The following is a 19258-nucleotide window of genomic DNA, read 5'->3' as shown; positions in this document are numbered from 1 at the left end:
TGAAAGCTGAAACCTTCCAAAATGTGGTTTCGGTTAAGAAAATAAATTGACATCAATGCAGAAATATTGATCAGTTAATGGACACAGAATGGTCAGATTTTAGCAAGACAAAAGTTTTGTCGCCTGGTCATATAATGCACCCAATCCTAGTTTACATCCTCACCTGTGCTCAGTAAATGATCGGTTATTTAGTGTGTGTGTGTATAAAAAGAAATCCAGCACCCCAGACCAACACTTGAACTGCAACTTGAGCTCTTGACAACATGCCAAAAATCCACCCTGCGACCAAAGCCTGGATTATCAAGAGGCTGAAGACCAGATCCACTGCAGAGGTGGCGGGCACCTTTAATGTGTCTCAGCGTCAAGTACAAAGAATTAAAAAAAAGATTTGAAGAGACTGGAGATGTGTTTGTCTAGCCCAGGTCCGGCAGACCCCGCAAGACAACTGCTCAGGAGGAATGTTTGTTGGTTAGAAAATCCAAAGCAAGCCCCTCTTCCACAGCAGCAGAGCTCCAACAGGTCTGGTCACCTCAAGTCCCTGTGTCAACTAGTAAAAGTTAAATTCACCGCACGTGACACGCCGATCGTTAGCAAGGCGTGGGAGCGCCGCTTGTCATAACAGACACTGCAGATCCACACTACTGGACAGGATCTTCCATAGGCGGACATTTAGATTACAATAGAGCTTATATTGCACCGTTGGGACTTTCCGCCTTCTCTGTGTATCACTATCTTAGCTGGAACAAGCGATTACGTGACAAAGGCTCTGGTTGAGCCGAAACGTTGTATATAAAAAATCTCAGATGCTGTAATATTCTGTTACGCTCCCAGTTTATGTATAATAAATTTATACCAGACTTTGCATAAGAAACCTAGAGAGAGTGCAGTGAATTTAACTTTTACTGTTATTCTGGGCCATTGGTCCGTTACACCAGCACCTCGCCATACTAAGGCTGAGTGCACACCTAAACCTTTACCTGTGTCAACTAGAACAGTTTGTAGGATTCTGTCTCAAAATGGCCTCCATGGTCGAATCAGTGCCCAGAAGCCAGCACTAAACAAAAGGCAAATAAAAAAACATGTGGCATTTGCAAACTCCCACAGCCTGCTAAATAGATGGACACTGGAAAAGTGGCAGAAGATGGATTTCTCTTCAGTAGAATTACACCACAGCTGCCACAAACACTGCAGGAGACTTACTGGAGCCAGTATGGATCCAAAATACACCCAGAAGACAGTTAAATTTGGTGGTTGAAAGATCATGGTCTGGGGTTACATTCAGTATGGGGGTGTGCGAAACATTTACAAGGTGGAAGGCAATATCAATAGCCTAAAATATCAAGAAGTATTAGCTACCGCTTATATTCCAAATCATAAAAGAGGTCAAATTCTGCAGCAGGATGGTGCTCCATCTCATACATCCATCTCTACAACAAAGTTCCTCCAGGCAAAAAAGATCAAGGTGCTCAAGGACTGGCCAGCTGTTGTGAATTTGGATTCTGGGCTCCCCCGGTGGCTACTGGTGGAATTGAACTGGTGTCTTCATCTTCTCTGTTCACCTGTTCCCATCAAGATGTGGGAGTCGCTATATAACCTTGCTGCTCTGTTAGTTGCTTGCCGGTCAACAATGTTATCAGAAGCCTCTCTGTGCTTGTTCCTGCTCCTAGACAACTACTAGATAAGTTGGACTCTTGTCCATGTTTGTTTTTGCATTTTTGTTCCAGTTCACAGCTGTAGTTTCGTTACTGTGTCTGGAAAGCTCTTGTGAACAGGAATTGCCACTCTGGTGTTATGAGTTAATGCCAGAGTTTTAAAGTAATTTCTGGATGGTGTTTTGATAGGGTTTTTAGCTGACCATGAAAGTGTCCTTTCTGTCTTCTGCTATGTAGTAAGTGGACCTCAAATTTGCTAAACCTATTTTCATACTACGTTTGTTATTTCATCTTGATTCACCGCCAATACATGTGGGGGGCCTCTGTCTCCTTTCGGGGTATTTCTCTAGAGGTGAGCTAGGACTAATATTTTCCTCTGCTAGCTTTATTTAGTCCTCCGGCTGGTGCTGGGCATCTAGAATCAACGTAGGCATGCTACCCGGCCACTGCTAGTTGTGCGTTAGGTTTAGTTCATGGTCAGCTCAGTTTCCATCTTCCAAGAGCTAGTTCCTATATATGCTGATGCTATGATCTCTTGCCATTGAGATCATGACAGTTTGACCGGCCCACTAAAGGGTTAAAATCCTTGGCTGAGAAAGGAGAGAAATAAGTAGTCTGCTGAAATTTTTTTTTTTTTTTTTTTTTTTCTCTCCTTTGAATGGCTCTGTGTTCACCTGTTTGCAATGGATCTTCAGAGTGTAACTGCAGGTTTGAATAATCTCGCCACGAAGGTACAAAATTTGCAAGATTTTGTTTGTCATGCACCTGTATCTGAGCCGAGAATTCCTTTGCCGGAATTTTTCTCGGGGAATAGATCTGGGTTTCAGAATTTTCGAAATAATTGCAAATTATTTTTGTCCCTGAAATCTCGCTCTGCCGGAGATCCTGCACAGCAGGTCAGGATTGTGATTTCCTTGCTCCGGGGCGACCCTCAAGACTGGGCTTTTTCATTGACACCAGGGGATCCTGCGTTGCTCAATGTGGATGCGTTTTTTCTGGCCTTGGGGTTGCTTTATGACGAACCTCATTTGGAGCTTCAGGCAGAAAAAACTTTGATGTCCCTATCTCAGGGGCAAGATGAAGCGGAAATTTACTGCCAAAGATTCCGTAAATGGTCTGTGCTTACTCAGTGGAATGAGTGCGCCCTGGCGGCGACTTTCAGAGAGGGTCTCTCTGATGCCATTAAGGATGTTATGGTGGGGTTCCCTGTGCCTGCGGGTCTGAATGAGTCCATGACAATGGCTATTCAGATCGATAGGCGTTTGCGGGAGCGCAAACCAGTGCACCATCTGGCGGTGTCCACTGAGAAATCGCCAGAGAGTATGCAGTGTGATAGAATTCTGTCCCGAAGCGAGCGGCAGAATTTTAGACGGAAAAATGGGTTGTGTTTCTATTGTGGTGATTCTACTCATGTTATATCAGCATGCTCTAAGCGCACTAAAAAGCTTGGTAAATCTGTTTCCATTTGCACCTTACCGTCTAAGTTTATTCTATCTGTGACCCTGATTTGCTCTTTGTCATCTATTACCACGGACGCCTATGTCGACTCTGGCGCCGCTTTGAGTCTTATGGATTGGTCCTTTGCCAAACGCTGTGGGTATGATTTAGAGCCTTTGGAGACTCCTATTCCTCTGAAGGGGATTGACTCCACCCCATTGGCTAATAATAAACCACAATACTGGACACAAGTAACTATGCGTATTAATCCGGATCACCAGGAGATTATTCGCTTTCTGGTGCTGTATAATCTACATGATGATTTGGTGCTTGGATTGCCATGGCTGCAATCTCATAACCCAGTCCTCGACTGGAAAGCTATGTCTGTGTTGAGCTGGGGATGTAAGGGGGCTCATGGGGATGTACCTGTGGTTTCCATTTCATCATCTATTCCCTCTGAAATTCCTGAGTTCCTGTCTGACTATCGTGACGTCTTTGAAGAATCCAAGCTTGATTCGTTACCTCCGCACCGAGAGTGCGATTGTGCCATAGATTTAATCCCGGGTAGTAAATACCCAAAGGGTCGTTTATTTAATCTGTCTGTGCCTGAACATGCTGCTATGCGTGAATATATAAAGGAGTCCTTGGAAAAGGGACATATTCGTCCATCGTCATCTCCCTTAGGAGCCGGTTTTTTCTTCGTGTCAAAAAAAGACGGCTCTTTGAGACCATGTATTGATTATCGGCTTTTGAATAAAATCACTGTTAAATATCAATACCCATTGCCGTTGCTGACTGATTTGTTTGCTCGCATAAAGGGGGCCAAGTGGTTCTCTAAGATTGACCTTCGTGGGGCGTATAATTTGGTGCGAATCAGGCAGGGGGATGAGTGGAAAACCGCATTTAATACGCCCGAGGGCCACTTTGAGTATTTAGTGATGCCTTTTGGTCTTTCAAATGCTCCGTCAGTTTTCCAGTCCTTTATGCATGATATTTTTCGCGATTATTTGGATAAATTTATGATTGTGTATCTGGATGATATTCTGATTTTTTCGGATGACTGGGACTCTCATGTCCAGCAAGTCAGGAGGGTTTTTCAGGTTTTGCGGTCTAATTCTTTGTGTGTGAAGGGTTCTAAGTGTGTTTTTGGGGTACAGAGGATTTCCTTTTTGGGATATATTTTTTCCCCCTCTTCCATTGAAATGGATCCTGTCAGGGTTCAAGCTATTTGTGATTGGACGCAGCCCTCTTCTCTTAAGAGTCTTCAGAAATTTTTGGGCTTTGCTAACTTTTATCGTCGATTTATTGCTGGTTTTTCGGATATTGCTAAGCCATTGACCGATTTGACTAAGAAGGGTGCTGATGTTGCTGATTGGTCCCCTGATGCTGTGGAGGCCTTTCGGGAGCTTAAGCGCCGTTTTTCCTCTGCCCCTGTGTTGCGTCAGCCTGATGTTGCTCTACCTTTTCAGGTTGAGGTCGACGCTTCTGAGATCGGAGCTGGGGCAGTGTTGTCGCAGAAAAGTTCTGACTGCTCCGTGATGAGGCCTTGTGCCTTCTTTTCCCGTAAATTTTCGCCCGCTGAGCGGAATTATGATGTTGGGAATCGGGAGCTTTTGGCCATGAAGTGGGCTTTTGAGGAGTGGCGCCATTGGCTTGAGGGGGCCAGACATCAGGTGGTGGTATTGACTGACCACAAAAATTTGGTTTATCTTGAGACTGCCAGGCGCCTGAATCCTAGACAGGCGCGCTGGTCATTATTTTTCTCTCGGTTTAATTTTGTGGTGTCATACCTACCGGGTTCTAAGAATGTTAAGGCGGATGCCCTTTCTAGGAGTTTTGAGCCTGACTCGCCTGGTAACTCTGAGCCCACAGGTATCCTTAAGGATGGAGTGGTATTGTCAGCCGTTTCTCCAGACCTGCGGCGGGCCTTGCAGGAGTTTCAGGCGGATAGACCTGATCGTTGCCCACCTGATAAACTGTTTGTTCCTGATGATTGGACCAGTAGAGTCATCTCTGAGGTTCATTCTTCTGCGTTGGCAGGTCATCCTGGCATTTTTGGTACCAGGGATTTGGTGGCAAGGTCCTTCTGGTGGCCTTCCCTGTCACGAGATGTGCAAGGCTTTGTGCAGTCTTGTGACGTTTGTGCTCGGGCCAAGCCTTGTTGTTCTCGGGCTAGTGGATTGTTGTTGCCCTTGCCTATTCCTAAGAGGCCTTGGACGCACATCTCGATGGATTTTATTTCAGATCTGCCTGTTTCTCAGAAGATGTCTGTCATCTGGGTGGTGTGTGACCGTTTCTCTAAGATGGTCCATTTGGTTCCTCTGCCCAAGTTGCCTTCTTCTTCCGAGTTGGTTCCTCTGTTTTTTCAAAATGTTGTTCGTTTGCATGGTATTCCTGAGAATATCGTTTCTGACAGAGGGACCCAATTCGTGTCTAGATTTTGGCGGGCATTCTGTGCTAGGATGGGCATAGATTTATCTTTTTCGTCCGCTTTCCATCCTCAGACGAATGGCCAGACTGAGCGGATTAATCAGACCCTGGAGACATATCTGAGGTGTTTTGTGTCTGCTGACCAGGATGATTGGGTTGCTTTTTTGCCATTGGCGGAGTTCGCTCTCAATAATCGGGCCAGCTCTGCCACTTTGGTGTCCCCGTTTTTCTGTAATTCGGGGTTTCATCCTCGATTTTCCTCTGGTCATGTGGAATCTTCGGATTGTCCTGGAGTGGATGCTGTGGTGGAGAGATTGCATCAGATCTGGGGGCAGGTGGTGGACAATTTGAGGTTGTCCCAGGAGAAGACTCAGCTTTTTGCTAACCGCCGTCGTCGTGTTGGTCCTCGTCTTCATGTTGGGGACTTGGTGTGGTTGTCTTCTCGTTTTGTCCCTATGAGGGTCTCTTCTCCTAAGTTTAAGCCTCGGTTCATCGGCCCGTATAAGATATTGGAGATTCTTAACCCTGTTTCCTTCCGTTTGGACCTCCCTGCATCCTTTTCTATTCATAACGTTTTTCATCGGTCATTATTGCGCAGGTATGAGGTACCGGTTGTGCCTTCCGTTGAGCCTCCTGCTCCGGTGTTGGTTGAGGGTGAGTTGGAGTACGTTGTGGAGAAAATCTTAGACTCTCGTGTTTCCAGACGGAGACTCCAGTATCTGGTCAAGTGGAAGGGATACGGCCAGGAGGATAATTCTTGGGTGAATGCATCTGATGTTCATGCCTCTGATCTGGTTCGTGCCTTTCATAGGGCCCATCCTGATCGCCCTGGTGGTTCGGGTGAGGGTTCGGTGCCCCCTCCTTGAGGGGGGGGTACTGTTGTGAATTTGGATTCTGGGCTCCCCCGGTGGCTACTGGTGGAATTGAACTGGTGTCTTCATCTTCTCTGTTCACCTGTTCCCATCAAGATGTGGGAGTCGCTATATAACCTTGCTGCTCTGTTAGTTGCTTGCCGGTCAACAATGTTATCAGAAGCCTCTCTGTGCTTGTTCCTGCTCCTAGACAACTACTAGATAAGTTGGACTCTTGTCCATGTTTGTTTTTGCATTTTTGTTCCAGTTCACAGCTGTAGTTTCGTTACTGTGTCTGGAAAGCTCTTGTGAACAGGAATTGCCACTCTGGTGTTATGAGTTAATGCCAGAGTTTTAAAGTAATTTCTGGATGGTGTTTTGATAGGGTTTTTAGCTGACCATGAAAGTGTCCTTTCTGTCTTCTGCTATGTAGTAAGTGGACCTCAAATTTGCTAAACCTATTTTCATACTACGTTTGTTATTTCATCTTGATTCACCGCCAATACATGTGGGGGGCCTCTGTCTCCTTTCGGGGTATTTCTCTAGAGGTGAGCTAGGACTAATATTTTCCTCTGCTAGCTTTATTTAGTCCTCCGGCTGGTGCTGGGCATCTAGAATCAACGTAGGCATGCTACCCGGCCACTGCTAGTTGTGCGTTAGGTTTAGTTCATGGTCAGCTCAGTTTCCATCTTCCAAGAGCTAGTTCCTATATATGCTGATGCTATGATCTCTTGCCATTGAGATCATGACAGCCAGCCCAGTCGCCAGACATGAACATCATTGAGCATGTTTGGGGAAGGATGAAAGAGGAAGCTTGGAAGACAAAACCAAAGAATCTAGATGAGCACCACAACTTCATTCACCAATGTTATGCAACATATATTTGTATTTTAAGTTAATTATTTGTCTGTGGGCAACATCAATTTTGTCTTGCCAAAACCTGACCATTCTGTGTCCATTAACTGATCAATATTTCTGCTTTGATAACAATTTATTTTCTTAACCTAAACCACATTTTGGAGGGTTCCAGCTTTCAAAAGAATAACTTATACAACCAATGGATGAATTTAACATCAGGTTATAAGCTTTTATTTACATAACATGGATAAGCGACATAACTTCTGTCAGGGAGTGTATGGTGGCATCAATGGTCTTTGCATAGAATGTAGTTTCATGTAGAGGTAATGGTGATATTATAATATTATGTATTCTCTGTGTAGTGGTGATAGTACTAGGCACTGTGTAGCTGTATTGTTGTGTGTATGTTTGTAAGTAAGCTCCGTTATGGCACCATATCTAAGCAGTAAGCTTGGTTCTGGTACTCTATCAATGTAGTAATCTAGATTAAGGTACTGTATGTATGTCGTAATCTCAGTTCTGCTCCAGTTTCTATGTAGCAGACTTGGTTCCATGTAGTAGACTTATTAAGCTCGGTTCTGCTCCCTTATCTCTGTAGTAAGCTCGGTTCTGCTCCCATATCTCTGCAGTAAGCTCGGTTCTGCTCCCATATCTCTGTAGTAAGCTCGGTTCTGCTCCCTTATCTCTCTAGTAAGCTCGGTTCTGCTCCCTTATCTCTGTAGTATGCTAGGTTCTGCTCCCATATCTCTGTAGTAAGTTTGGTTCTGCTCCCATATCTCTGTAGTAAGGTCGATTCTGTTCCCATATCTCTGCAATAAGCTCGGTTCTGCTCCCATTTCTCTGCACTAAGCTCGGTTCTGCTCCCATATCTCAGTAGTAAGCTTGGTTCTGCTCCCATATCTTTGCAGTAAGCTCGGTTCTGCGTCCATATCTCTGTAGTAAGCTCGGTTCTGTTCCCATATCTCTGTAGTAAGCTTGTTTCTGCTTCCTTATCTCTGTAGTAAGCTTGTTTCTGCTCCCATATCTCTGTAGTAAGCTCGGTTCTGTTCCCCTATCTCTGTAGTAAGCTTGGTTCTGCTCCCTTATCTCTGTAGTAAGCTCGTTTCTGCGGCCATATCTCTGTAGTAAGCCCCGTTCTGCTCCCATATCTCTGCAGTAAGCTTGGTTCTGCTCCCATATCCTTGCTGTTAGCTCGGTTCTGCTCCCGTATCTCTGTAGTAAGCTCAGTTCTGCTCCCATATCTTTGCAGTAAGCTCGGTTCGGCTCCCATATCTCTGAATCTAGTAAGTTCGGTTCTGCTCCCATATCTCTATAATAAGCTCTGTTCTGCTCCCATATCTCTGTAGTAAGCTCTGTTCTGCTCACATATCTCTGTAGTAAGCTCCGTTCTGTTCCCATATCTCTGGAGTAAACTCGATTCTGCTCCCATATCTATGCAGCAAGCTCCGTTCAGTTCCCATATCTGTGTACCAGCCTGTTTTTAAAGCCTGTTATCTCTGCTACTTTAATGCAGTGGCCAGATATAAGCAGGGAAAAGGAGGGCCACCGCAACTCGAGGGCCACTGCCTTGTAATTGCCCCCCAGGCTGAAAATTGCCAGCCAGCCCCTGTCAGGGGCTCTCCAAACATGACATAGCTACATAGTTATTAAGGTTGAAGGAAGACTTTAAGTCCATCTAGTTCAACCCATAGCCTAACATGCCCTAACATGTTGATCCAGGGGAAGGCAAAAAAAACCCATGTGGTAAGAGTAAGCTCCACCATGGGGAAAAAAATTCCTTCCCGACCCCACATACGGCAATCAGACTAGTTCCCTGGATCAACGCCCTATCAAGGAATCTAATATATATAACCTGTAACATTATACTTTTCCAGAAAGGTATCCAGTCCCCTCTTAAATTTAAGTAATGACTCACTCATTACAACATCATACGGCAGAGAGTTCCATAGTCTCACTGCTCTTACAGTAAAGAATCCGCGTCTGTTATTATGCTTAAACCTTTTTTCCTCCAGACGTAGAGGATGCCCCCTTGTCCCTGTCACCGGTCTATGATTAAAAAGATCATCAGAAAGGTCTTTGTACTGTCCCCTCATATATTTATACATTAAAATAAGATCACCCCTTAGCCTTCGTTTTTCCAAACTAAATAGCCCCAAGTGTAATAACCTATCTTGGTATTGCACATGGCATCTGCTAATTGTGCCAGCAAATTTTACATTCAAAAAGTGAAATGGCACTCCTTCTCTTCGGAGCCCTGCCGTGTGCCCAAATTTCCCCCATATATTGGGTGTTGGCATGAGCAGGAGAAATTGCACAACAAATTGTATGGTCCATTTTCTCCTGTTACCGTTACCAAAGGAAAGAAAAAATAGGTCTAAAGGAAATTTTTTGTGAAAAAAAGTAAATGTTTATTATTCAGCTGCCATGACAGCACCACGAGAGAGGGGATCCGCCCTTCGGGGACAGGAAACCTACAGACATAAAAGGGCGGCACCTCTCTCCCACATCAGTTGGCTTCCTGTCCCTGACAGGGGACCCGTTCAGACATACCTTATGAAGAAGGTGAAGACAGAAGTTGTACCCAGGCCTGGCAGGCCGGTTCAGGAAGCAGGGTTCCACTGCCTCGGTCTGTCCAGCGTGCTGGAAGTGCCACATGGCAGGGGGACTGTGTGTGTAGGCAGCAGCAGGAGGAAGCAGCCTTCAAAGGGAGTGCTGACTTCTCGGTGGTCTGACGCCGCATGTACTGGTGAGTATAGGCCGCGGGGGGGCCTTACTGACTGGCGGGGGTGTTTCGGTCAGGGCGGTGTCCCAGCGCATCGTGCACGGTGGCGGTGTGAGTCTGGTGCCTCTGATGTGGACGGGTCACGGCTGGGGTGACACGGCCAAAAAGGGCAGTTCCTGGTGACGCAGCCAGTGGCATGGTCCGATGTTGCGGTCTGGCATGCACGGTCTGGGCAGCTGCAGTGATTGTTTGTCGGCGCGGCCCTGTGAAGCACCGCGACATGTCAGGATGGTGGCCCGCGGGTGCAGATGGGGCTCGCGTGCTGGGGCAAACCACGATGTAGGCGCCGGGGCTGTACGGTGAGCTGGGGCACGCGTCCGGACAAACGGGATGCCCGTGTTCCAGCTAAGGGGTACGGTCTCATGGGGGAGGGGCCTCCCTGTGGCGTGCATGTTAAGTACCGGGCAGACCACACGGATTTGCCTGCTGACCCCGTCCGGTGTTTAAGAAACCGTTATTTGCTGCCAGATGCTTCTCGCCCCATTCTGCAAGATGGAGTCAGAGGAGCAAGAAGTGCTGCAGCACTCTCCAGAGCAGCAGTGTCAGCTCTCAGAGAAGCCCCAAGCAACGGATACCCAGCGGCAATCTAGTGGCATTAGTCGCCCTGGAGAAGATAGAGCCAGTCAGAGATCTAAGCCCGGCAAGTCCTCAGGCCGCAGAGATGTATCACCGGCAGATGACCCTCCGCAGACTATGGTACCACTCATTACACGTCACGGGTAAGTGATCTTTGAGAAAGTTCACTTGGTTGTCTTTCCTTATGTTCCCTCTCTCCTTATCTTTCAGGGGAAAAAACAGTCCACTAAGGCTAAGCATAGGGAAAATGCTGAATGTGGGGTTCCACTTCCAGATCGCCACGAAAAGAACTGTGCAGACCGTGCTTTCAGTGTTTGATAGCGGAGGAGACCCCAGACTTTGCCACCAGCCTGAGACAGATGGTCAGACAGGAGGTCGGGGGTTCGGTCAAGTACCTATCTCAGGATAAAGGGGTTAAGGAAAGAGAGCACAGATCCCCCATTTTAATTGACGAGAGTGACTCAGGAGAGCTAAGGTCAGATTCATCCCATTCGTCCTCATCATCTTCGGAGGCCAGGTCCGGTAGCTCATGTTTTTCATTTGATTGGATAGATCGACTTATCAAAGCGGTAAATAATACCATGGGGATTGAAGAAACCCGGTCGGAAAAGTGCGTACAGGATGTAATGTTTAAAGGTCTAGACTGGAAAACTCGTAGATGCTTTCCCGTGATTGATAAAGTGAACTTGCTAATTACATGAGAATGTTAAAAACCTGAAAGAAAAGGTTCTCTTCCGCCAGCTTTTAAAAGAAAGTACCCATTTGAGGAGGCAGAATCTTTCGCATGGGATAAAGCCTCAAAACTCAATGCAGCTGTGGCTAAGGCTTGCAAAATAACCTCCCTACCATTTGAGGACTTAGGGAGTTTAAATAACCCACCAGACAGAAGGGCCGACGTGTTTCTTAAAGGGGCTTGGGAAACATCGGCGGGGTCACTCAGACCGGCAATTGCAGCCTCATTTACAGCCTGATCTCTAATGGCATGGCTAGACCGTTTAGAGGAGCAGCTTAAAGTCACGATTGCAACCCTTAAGGTACCTTCACACGAAACGACATTATAACGATATCGCTAGCAATCCGTGACGTTGCAGCGTCCTCGCTAGCGATATCGTTTCGTTTGACACGCAGCAGCGATCAGGATCCTGCTGTGATGTCGCTGGTCGCTGAATAAAGTCCAGAACTTTATTTGGTCGTCCGATCGCTGTGTATCGTTGTGTTTGAAAGCAAAAGCAACGATACCAGCGATATTTTACACTGGTAACCAGGGTAAACATCGGGTAACTAAGCGCGGGGCCGCGCTTAGTTACCCGATGTTTACCCTGGTTACTAGCGTAAAATGTAAAAAAAACAAACAGCACATACTCACATTGCGTCCCCTGCAGTCTGCTTCCTCCTCTGACTCAGCGCCGCAAAGTGAAAGTGAAAGCAGCACAGCGGTGACGTCACCGCTCTGCTCTCACTGTACGGCGCTCAGTCAGTCAGGAAGTGGACGCAGGGGGATGTGAATGTAAGTATGTGCTGTTTGTTTTTTTTAGATTTTACGCTGGTAACCAGGGTAAACATCGGGTTACTAAGCGCGGCCCTGCGCTTAGTTACCCGATGTTTACCCTGGTTACCAGGGGACCTCGGCATAGTTGATCGCTGGAGAGCGGTCTGTGTGACAGCTCTCCAGCGACCAAACAGCGACGCTGCAGCGATCGACATCGTTGTCGCTATCGCTGCAGCGTCGCTTCGTGTGAAGGTACCTTTAGAAGTACAGGAATCGTCCTAGACTCCAGAATGCAGTAATGTTGCCTACTAGAGGCAAAGGTGGACAGTGTTCAACGGCAGACACTCAGGGTGGTTAATAATCCGTCAGTCACACTAAGAGGGGCAATGTCACTGTTAGGCTCACTTACGTCATGTATTCCGGTGGTTCTTTGGGCCCAGCACCACACCAGAACCCTGCAGTGGGATGTACTGTGCAATGCTCGTCTTCTAGAAGGCCACCTTGAAAGTAAATTTTCCTTGTCCGCTGCTTCTATACAGTCTTTACATTGGTGGTTACACATATCAAACCTACGTACAGGTGTTCCCTGGATAGATCATATATCTTGAGTAGTAACTACGGATGCTAGCCCCAGGGGGGCTGGGGAACACACATGGGGGATATGTGGGTCCGGGGGATATGTGGGTCCAGGGGATATCTGAACAAAACTTATTATTCGACCTAAGAGAGTTGTTAGCGGTAGAACGGGCTGTAAGAAATTTCCTTATATCCCTACTGGGTCGGCACGTCAGGCTATTCTCAGACAACCAGGCAACTGTAGCCTACATTATCCATCAAGGATGCGTCGTATTTATGCGGTCCGTCGGGACAAAAAAACGTTCAATGTAATTTTTTTTGTCCGTCGGCTCCGCTATTTCCGACCGCGCATGTGCGGCCGGAACTCTGCCCCCTCCTCCCCGGAACTCACAATGGGCAGCGGATGCGTCGTAAAACTGCATCCACTGCCCACGTTGTGCACAACGTCTGTCGGGCCGACGGTTTGCGACGGCCCCGTACCGACGGATGTGTGAAAGTAGCCTAAGTGAAAAAAGGAAAAAAAAAGTTACATAAAATATGTAAAAAAAGAAAAAAAAAAGTAAAGAAAGCACAGCACAAAAATCATGAAAAGCCATATCGCCAATCAAAACACAGCCATAGTGTTAAGACAAAATTAAACAAAAAAAGTACACATTATTGTTATTGTCGCATCCGGAACAACCAGATCTATAAAACTACCATGTTATTTATTCCGTATGGCAAACGCTGTGAAAAAAAATAAGAAAAAAACATACCAAAAATGTAGCTTTTTCATCATAATGACTCACAAAAAAAGTGAATAAAACTTGATCAAAAAGTCATGTAAAAAAGGTATAATTATAAACTGCTAACTCTCTCACAAAAAAACAAGCTTTAATATGGCTCATTTAGAAAAAAAAGTTACAGCTCTCAGAAAATGGCAATGCAAAATAAATTCATTTTTGTAGAACAATGTTTTCAGTGTGCAAAAAAAGCAAAGCATAAAAAAATATAAATCTGTCATCTGGAATACAGCATGCTAAATAAAAACTCATACAGCTCTATTCTCCCCAAAAAAGTTAGTTCTTCGAAAATGGCGACGAAAAACATCATTTTATAAAAAATAATTTTTACTAAGTGATAGCAAAATATAAAAATCTGACGTAATCGCACCGACCCAAAGAATAAATCTTTCTTATCACTTGTACTGCACGGTGAACGGCGGAAAGATAAAAATAAGAACTACTCTTGTACTGCTGTCTATTTGTTCATTCTACCTCCCAAAAATCGGAATAATGTTCGGATTACATTTATCTTGCGATCTACGCTGAACGCTTACCTCATCTCAGGGTTTAGGTATAAATTCCAAAAACCGCGATTGAGACAAACCCCTGACAGAATTACTCACTTATGAGGCAGACGGAGTCACTTTGGACTCCGTCTGGTCTCTGTTCTGGTGGTGTCCTATAAATTTAGGCATCTTTCTAGCGCACAATTGTGGTCAACCACATATCTGTGCACAGCTAAAAATATGGATACCAACGAAGAGACGCCAAATGGACTCCAAAGTGTCTCCATCTGCCTCATTATTGTGGGTGGTTCCGTAGGGGGTTTCGTCTGAATCGCATTTTTGTGGGATTTACATGGAAACCCCGAGGTAAGTACTCGGCATAGGACACAATGTGATTCAGCCTTATACTGAAAGTGAACAAAACTATACTATACTACTGGAACTATAGGGGGTTCCCACGTTACTGGCAGAGCAAAAACTCTGGAAAATTGACATGGCTCCTGCCCCCTCAAATAAAATCCAGTGAATTCTGTGCTCCCAAATCCAAATGCCCCCTCCTTCTGTGCCTAAACCACAGTAAACGGCCACATGTTTGACATTACTGTATCAGGAAGAGAACAAGCTGGGAACAATGTATGGGGACACTAAAACATATGGGCGTTCTACACTGTATGGGGCACAATGTCTGGTGGCACTACACTGTATAGGGGCGCAACGTATGAGCACTAAACTGGCAGATTTGCAAATCTCCATTATAAAGCATGGCATGCATGTTACAAAATAGTCACTGCAGCTGTAGATGAATCAATTGATAGGTGCAATATCTACAATGGGGTCACTTTTGAGGTTTTTCTGCTGTTCTGGCACCTTTGTGCTCCAATAGCCACACAGTAGTTTTTGATGACATATGGGGAGTCACCTCATTCAGGAGAAATTGCTCAATTAATTGTGGGGTATAGTTTCTTCTATTAACCCTTGTGTAACTGACAAATTTGCAGCTAATAAAAAGTTACATTTTTACCACAAAAATGTCATTTTTCGATGTCCCAATGGTATAAAATTCTGTGCGGCACCTATGGGTTCAAGATACTCACTACACCCCTAGATGAATTAATTAGGTAGTGAAGTTTCCAATATGGGGTCACTTATGGAAGTTTCTACTGATCTCGCACCTCAGGGGCTCGGCTAATAGAGCAAACACAATCTATTCAAAAGGAATCTGCGTTCTAAAAGCCAAGTAGCGCTCCTTCCATCCGATCCCTGATGTTTGCTCAAACAGTAGTGTACAACCACAAATAGGGTACTGCCACATTTGGGAGAAATTGCATAACAAATTATGGGGTCCAATTTCTCCTATTAATGCTCATGTAAATTAAAAATTTGGTGCTAAAACAGTATTTTAGTAGAAAAACATTTAACTTTTTGTTCTCACATTTAAATGTTAAGTTTTGTGAATCAACTGCAGGTTAAAAATGCTCAGTATACCCCTAGATGAATTCCTTGAGGAATCTAATTTCCAAACTGGCATCACTTGTCGGGGGTTTCTGCTGTTTTCGCATGTTAGGGCCTCTTCAAATGTGACATGGCATTCACAATCTATTCCAGACAAATAGCACTCTTTCTTTTCCTAGCCCTGCCATATGGACAAACAGAAATTTTTGACCACACAAGGCGATCCAATAAATGCTACTGTGCAGGCGCTGCCATCTTTCTAGCAAAATATCGCTGGCGCCTGCACAGTAGCATCTATCGCGTTCTGAATTATGCTACTGTGCAGGAGCAGCCGGTGCCATTTTGAGGAAGATTTTTTTTTTCTCAAGAAATGTATATCACTAAATAAAATGAATATATGGATATTATAGATCCGATCATGCTACAGCCGCCGCCTGCATGATGAATGCAATTATTTTTCTAAACAATGTGATATGCAGTATGTAAAATAAGAGGCAGGTCACTGAGGGATTAGTGACCTATCATAAGCCATACAGATAAATATGTAAGTAGAGCACCACATGAACACCCCCCACAAGCCTGCCCCAGGACACGAGCATATCATTAACTGAAAACTACAAATAAAGATTAAACAACAATCACAAGACGGATTTCATCACCCAAGGTATCATTTCAATCAATGTAATGGCGCAGACCTGACACTGTCTGTAGGTTACTCAGCACAATCCTGCTGTAGGTTCCCTTTAATTTAATTCTTACTTCTATTCAACTATACCAGCTCTCCCTCAACTATACAGGTCCTATGGCAATATCTTAATATGTAGATAATACAAAATATAGATACAAAGAGATGTATGTTAGTAATAAAGGAAGTTTATTTATTCATGGTTAGGGTAGATGCTGATGACCTCAATTAGGACACTTGAAGAGAGAACTATCCAGTCCCCACTATTTCTCATCTGATTAATAAGAGATCATACTTATTAGATGTGACATGCTTGGTGTCTTAGTATATAAGAGAAGTGCTGTTCAACCCCTTTAAGATGAAGTTATAGTGCTCAGATGATGGTAAAGTATTCTATATACATGGTGAAATATTTTGGATTGTTATATGCATTCTACTTGCGGATGTTTATTGGTCATTGCATACAGTACAATTCCTAATCATTATCATTTAGTGATCTAAAAAGCTTTCCCTTTTAGACTTGATCTAACTTTTACTGTAACTTTTCTTGTATGATTCATCAATAAGAAAAATATGAAATAAATTATGAAATGACTGCTTCTATGTGTAATTTCTCTGACATGTAAGACATTTTTTTTTTTTTTGTAATTTTCTAATTCTCAACATGAAAATGGTTTCTCCTCTGCATCAATTTTTTGATGTACAGTAAGACTTGTTTTCTGGGTAAAAGATTTCTCAAATTCTGAACATGAAGATGGCTTTTCCCCTGTGTGAATGCTTTTATGTTTAATGAGTAGCCTTTTGAAAGTGAAACATTTCCCACATTCTTGACATGAGAATGGCTTCTCCCCTGTATGAGTTCTCTGATGAGCAGAAAAAGATGCTTTGTTGTTAAAACATTTCCTACATTCCAAACAAGAAAACGGCTTCTCCCCTGTGTGAATTTTCTTATGTGTAACAAGACTTGTTTTACAGGTAAAACATTTCCCACATTCTGCACATGAAAATGGCTTCTCCCCTGTGTGAATTCTCTGATGTACAGTAAGACTTGTTTTCTGGGTAAAACATGTCCCACATTCTGAACATGAAAATGGCTTCTCCCCTGTGTGAGTGATTTTATGTTTACAGAGTTCTCCTTTGCTAGTAAAACATTTTCCACATTCTTGACATAAAAATGGCTTTTCCCCTGTGTGAATTCTCTGATGTACAATAAGACTCGATTTATTAGTAAAACATTTCTCACATTCTGAACATGAAAATGGCTTTTCCCCTCTGTGAGAGCTTTTATGTTTAATGAGACTCCATTTGCAAGTAAAACAATTCCCACATTCCGGACATGAAAATGGCTTCTCTCCTGTGTGACTTCTCTGATGTACAGTAACACTTGTTCTCTTGGTAAAACATTTCCCACATTCTGGACATGAAAATGGCTTCTTCCCTGTGTGAACTTGTCTATGCTTAACAAGATTTGTTTGGCAGGCAAAATATTTCCCACATTCTGCACATGAAAATGGCTTCTCCCCTGTGTGACTTCTCTGATGTACATTAAGACTTGCTTTCTGGGTAAAACATTTCCCACATTCGGGACATGAAAATGGCTTCTCCCCTGTGTGAGTGCTTTTATGTTTAACGAGATCTCCTTTGCTAGTAAAACATTTCCCGCATTCTTGACATAAAAATGGTTTCTCCCCTGTGTGAATTCGCTGATGTACAGTAAGACTTGCTTTCTGGGTAAAACATTTCCCACATTCTGGACATGAAAATGGTTTGTTTCCTGTGTGAATTCTCTTATGTCCAACAAGATTTGCTTTGTCGGTAAAACATTTCCCACATTCTGAACAAGAAAAGAGCTTCTCCCCTGTGTGAATTTTCTTATGTCTAACAAGATTTGATCTTTGGGTAAAATATTTCCCACATTCTGCACATGAAAATGGCTTCTCCCCTGTGTGAATTCTCTTATGTACAGCAAGACTTGCTTTCCTAGTACAACATTTCCCGCATACTGAACATGAAAATGGATTCTCCCTCATGTGAGTGCTTTTATGTTTACCAAACTTTCTTTTGCTAGTAAAACATTTCCCACATTCTTGACATGAATATGGTTTCTTCCCTGTATGAGCTTTTTGATGTTCAGCATCCCTATTGTTATTCTCATTTTGCTTAACAGTCTGTAATGACTCAGAAGATGTAACCTGTTGACAAGGAATAGATGATACATTTTTGCTGTGAAGGGCTGGAGGTATATCTGGAATAATGGCATGCTCTTCATATATATATGGTGTGATACCATAATCAGCTGACGCACAGTCATCTGCCAAGAAAAAAAATATTTTTCTTATTAAATGCTGCCTTTGGAAACAAATCGTATTAAAATTCAATTACTATATGACGAAGACAGGTACAAACTGTAGACTTCAATGCAGACTAATAGATTATGATATTAAGGTAGGAGGTTGTACAATTTTTATTTTCTCTTCTTTTACAGATTTTTCTTATTGCATTGTTTCAATGTGCTTGCCATCAAATTTTCCTAATGAAATTCTCAGTGAAAATTCATAAAAGGTGGTGTCTGACTCATACAATGCCTGACTGCTACATGACCTATAGCACAAAATAAGGCAAACAAGAGGAGCAGGATACAAAGAAACACATACCATAAGATAGGGCCTTCCCAAAACCCTGTCTGATGACAAATGCACATCTAGCAGGATGCAGCAGGCTTCCACTAATAAAGGCAAGGGGTAGCATAGATGCAAACTACTGATAAGATAAAAACAGCCACCTCACACTAGACAGACATTGGAGGGGTTGGTTGCCTAGTAGAAAAAATGCACATTGATATAGCTTGCATAGGACGCCAGTCACACAGGTAAGTGTGATGCACAGTATCTAGTTTGCAGCCTATTAATATCGCCCTTGTATTAACAGGCGGGCTGGGCAATAGCAGCTATCGGATTGCCTCTATATACACTTAGAGCTGCTACTGCACAGGCGCCATTTTCGAATGGATTTTTTTCTGAAGAATATCAGGATAACCTCAACCATATTAATTATATACATAGTACACATGCGATTATGCTGCAGCACAGGTGCCATGGCTGGCACCTGCCTGCAGAAGTTTTTTTTTTTTTTGCAGTATGTACATATATTATGGAGCGAAGGGAACAGGTCACTGAGGGATCAGTGACTTATCAGAAGCC

At 43.9% G+C, this 19258-nt stretch overlaps 1 protein-coding gene across 3 annotated transcripts in view; it reads right to left on the bottom strand.

Annotated features, from left to right (window-relative positions):
- Nucleotides 1-19258, bottom strand: part of LOC143766280 (uncharacterized) — a 148552-nt gene that overhangs the window by 48402 nt on the left and 80892 nt on the right. The window contains exon 7 of one of the 3 annotated variants that reach the window (XM_077253827.1): nt 16228-18369. The exons of the other annotated variants lie outside the window; for them this stretch is intronic. Within the exon in view, the coding sequence (XP_077109942.1) occupies nt 16718-18369 (1652 nt within the window). The 3' untranslated portion in view covers nt 16228-16717. Of the gene's footprint in view, nt 1-16227; nt 18370-19258 lie in introns of those variants that run through there. 3 annotated transcript variants of the gene reach the window in all.

This window comes from Ranitomeya variabilis, chromosome 4, assembly GCF_051348905.1.
Source record: "Ranitomeya variabilis isolate aRanVar5 chromosome 4, aRanVar5.hap1, whole genome shotgun sequence".
Lineage (NCBI taxonomy): Eukaryota > Metazoa > Chordata > Amphibia > Anura > Dendrobatidae > Ranitomeya > Ranitomeya variabilis.
Note: the sequence above shows the minus strand (reverse complement) of the source record. Positions and strands in the feature narration are given on the sequence as shown.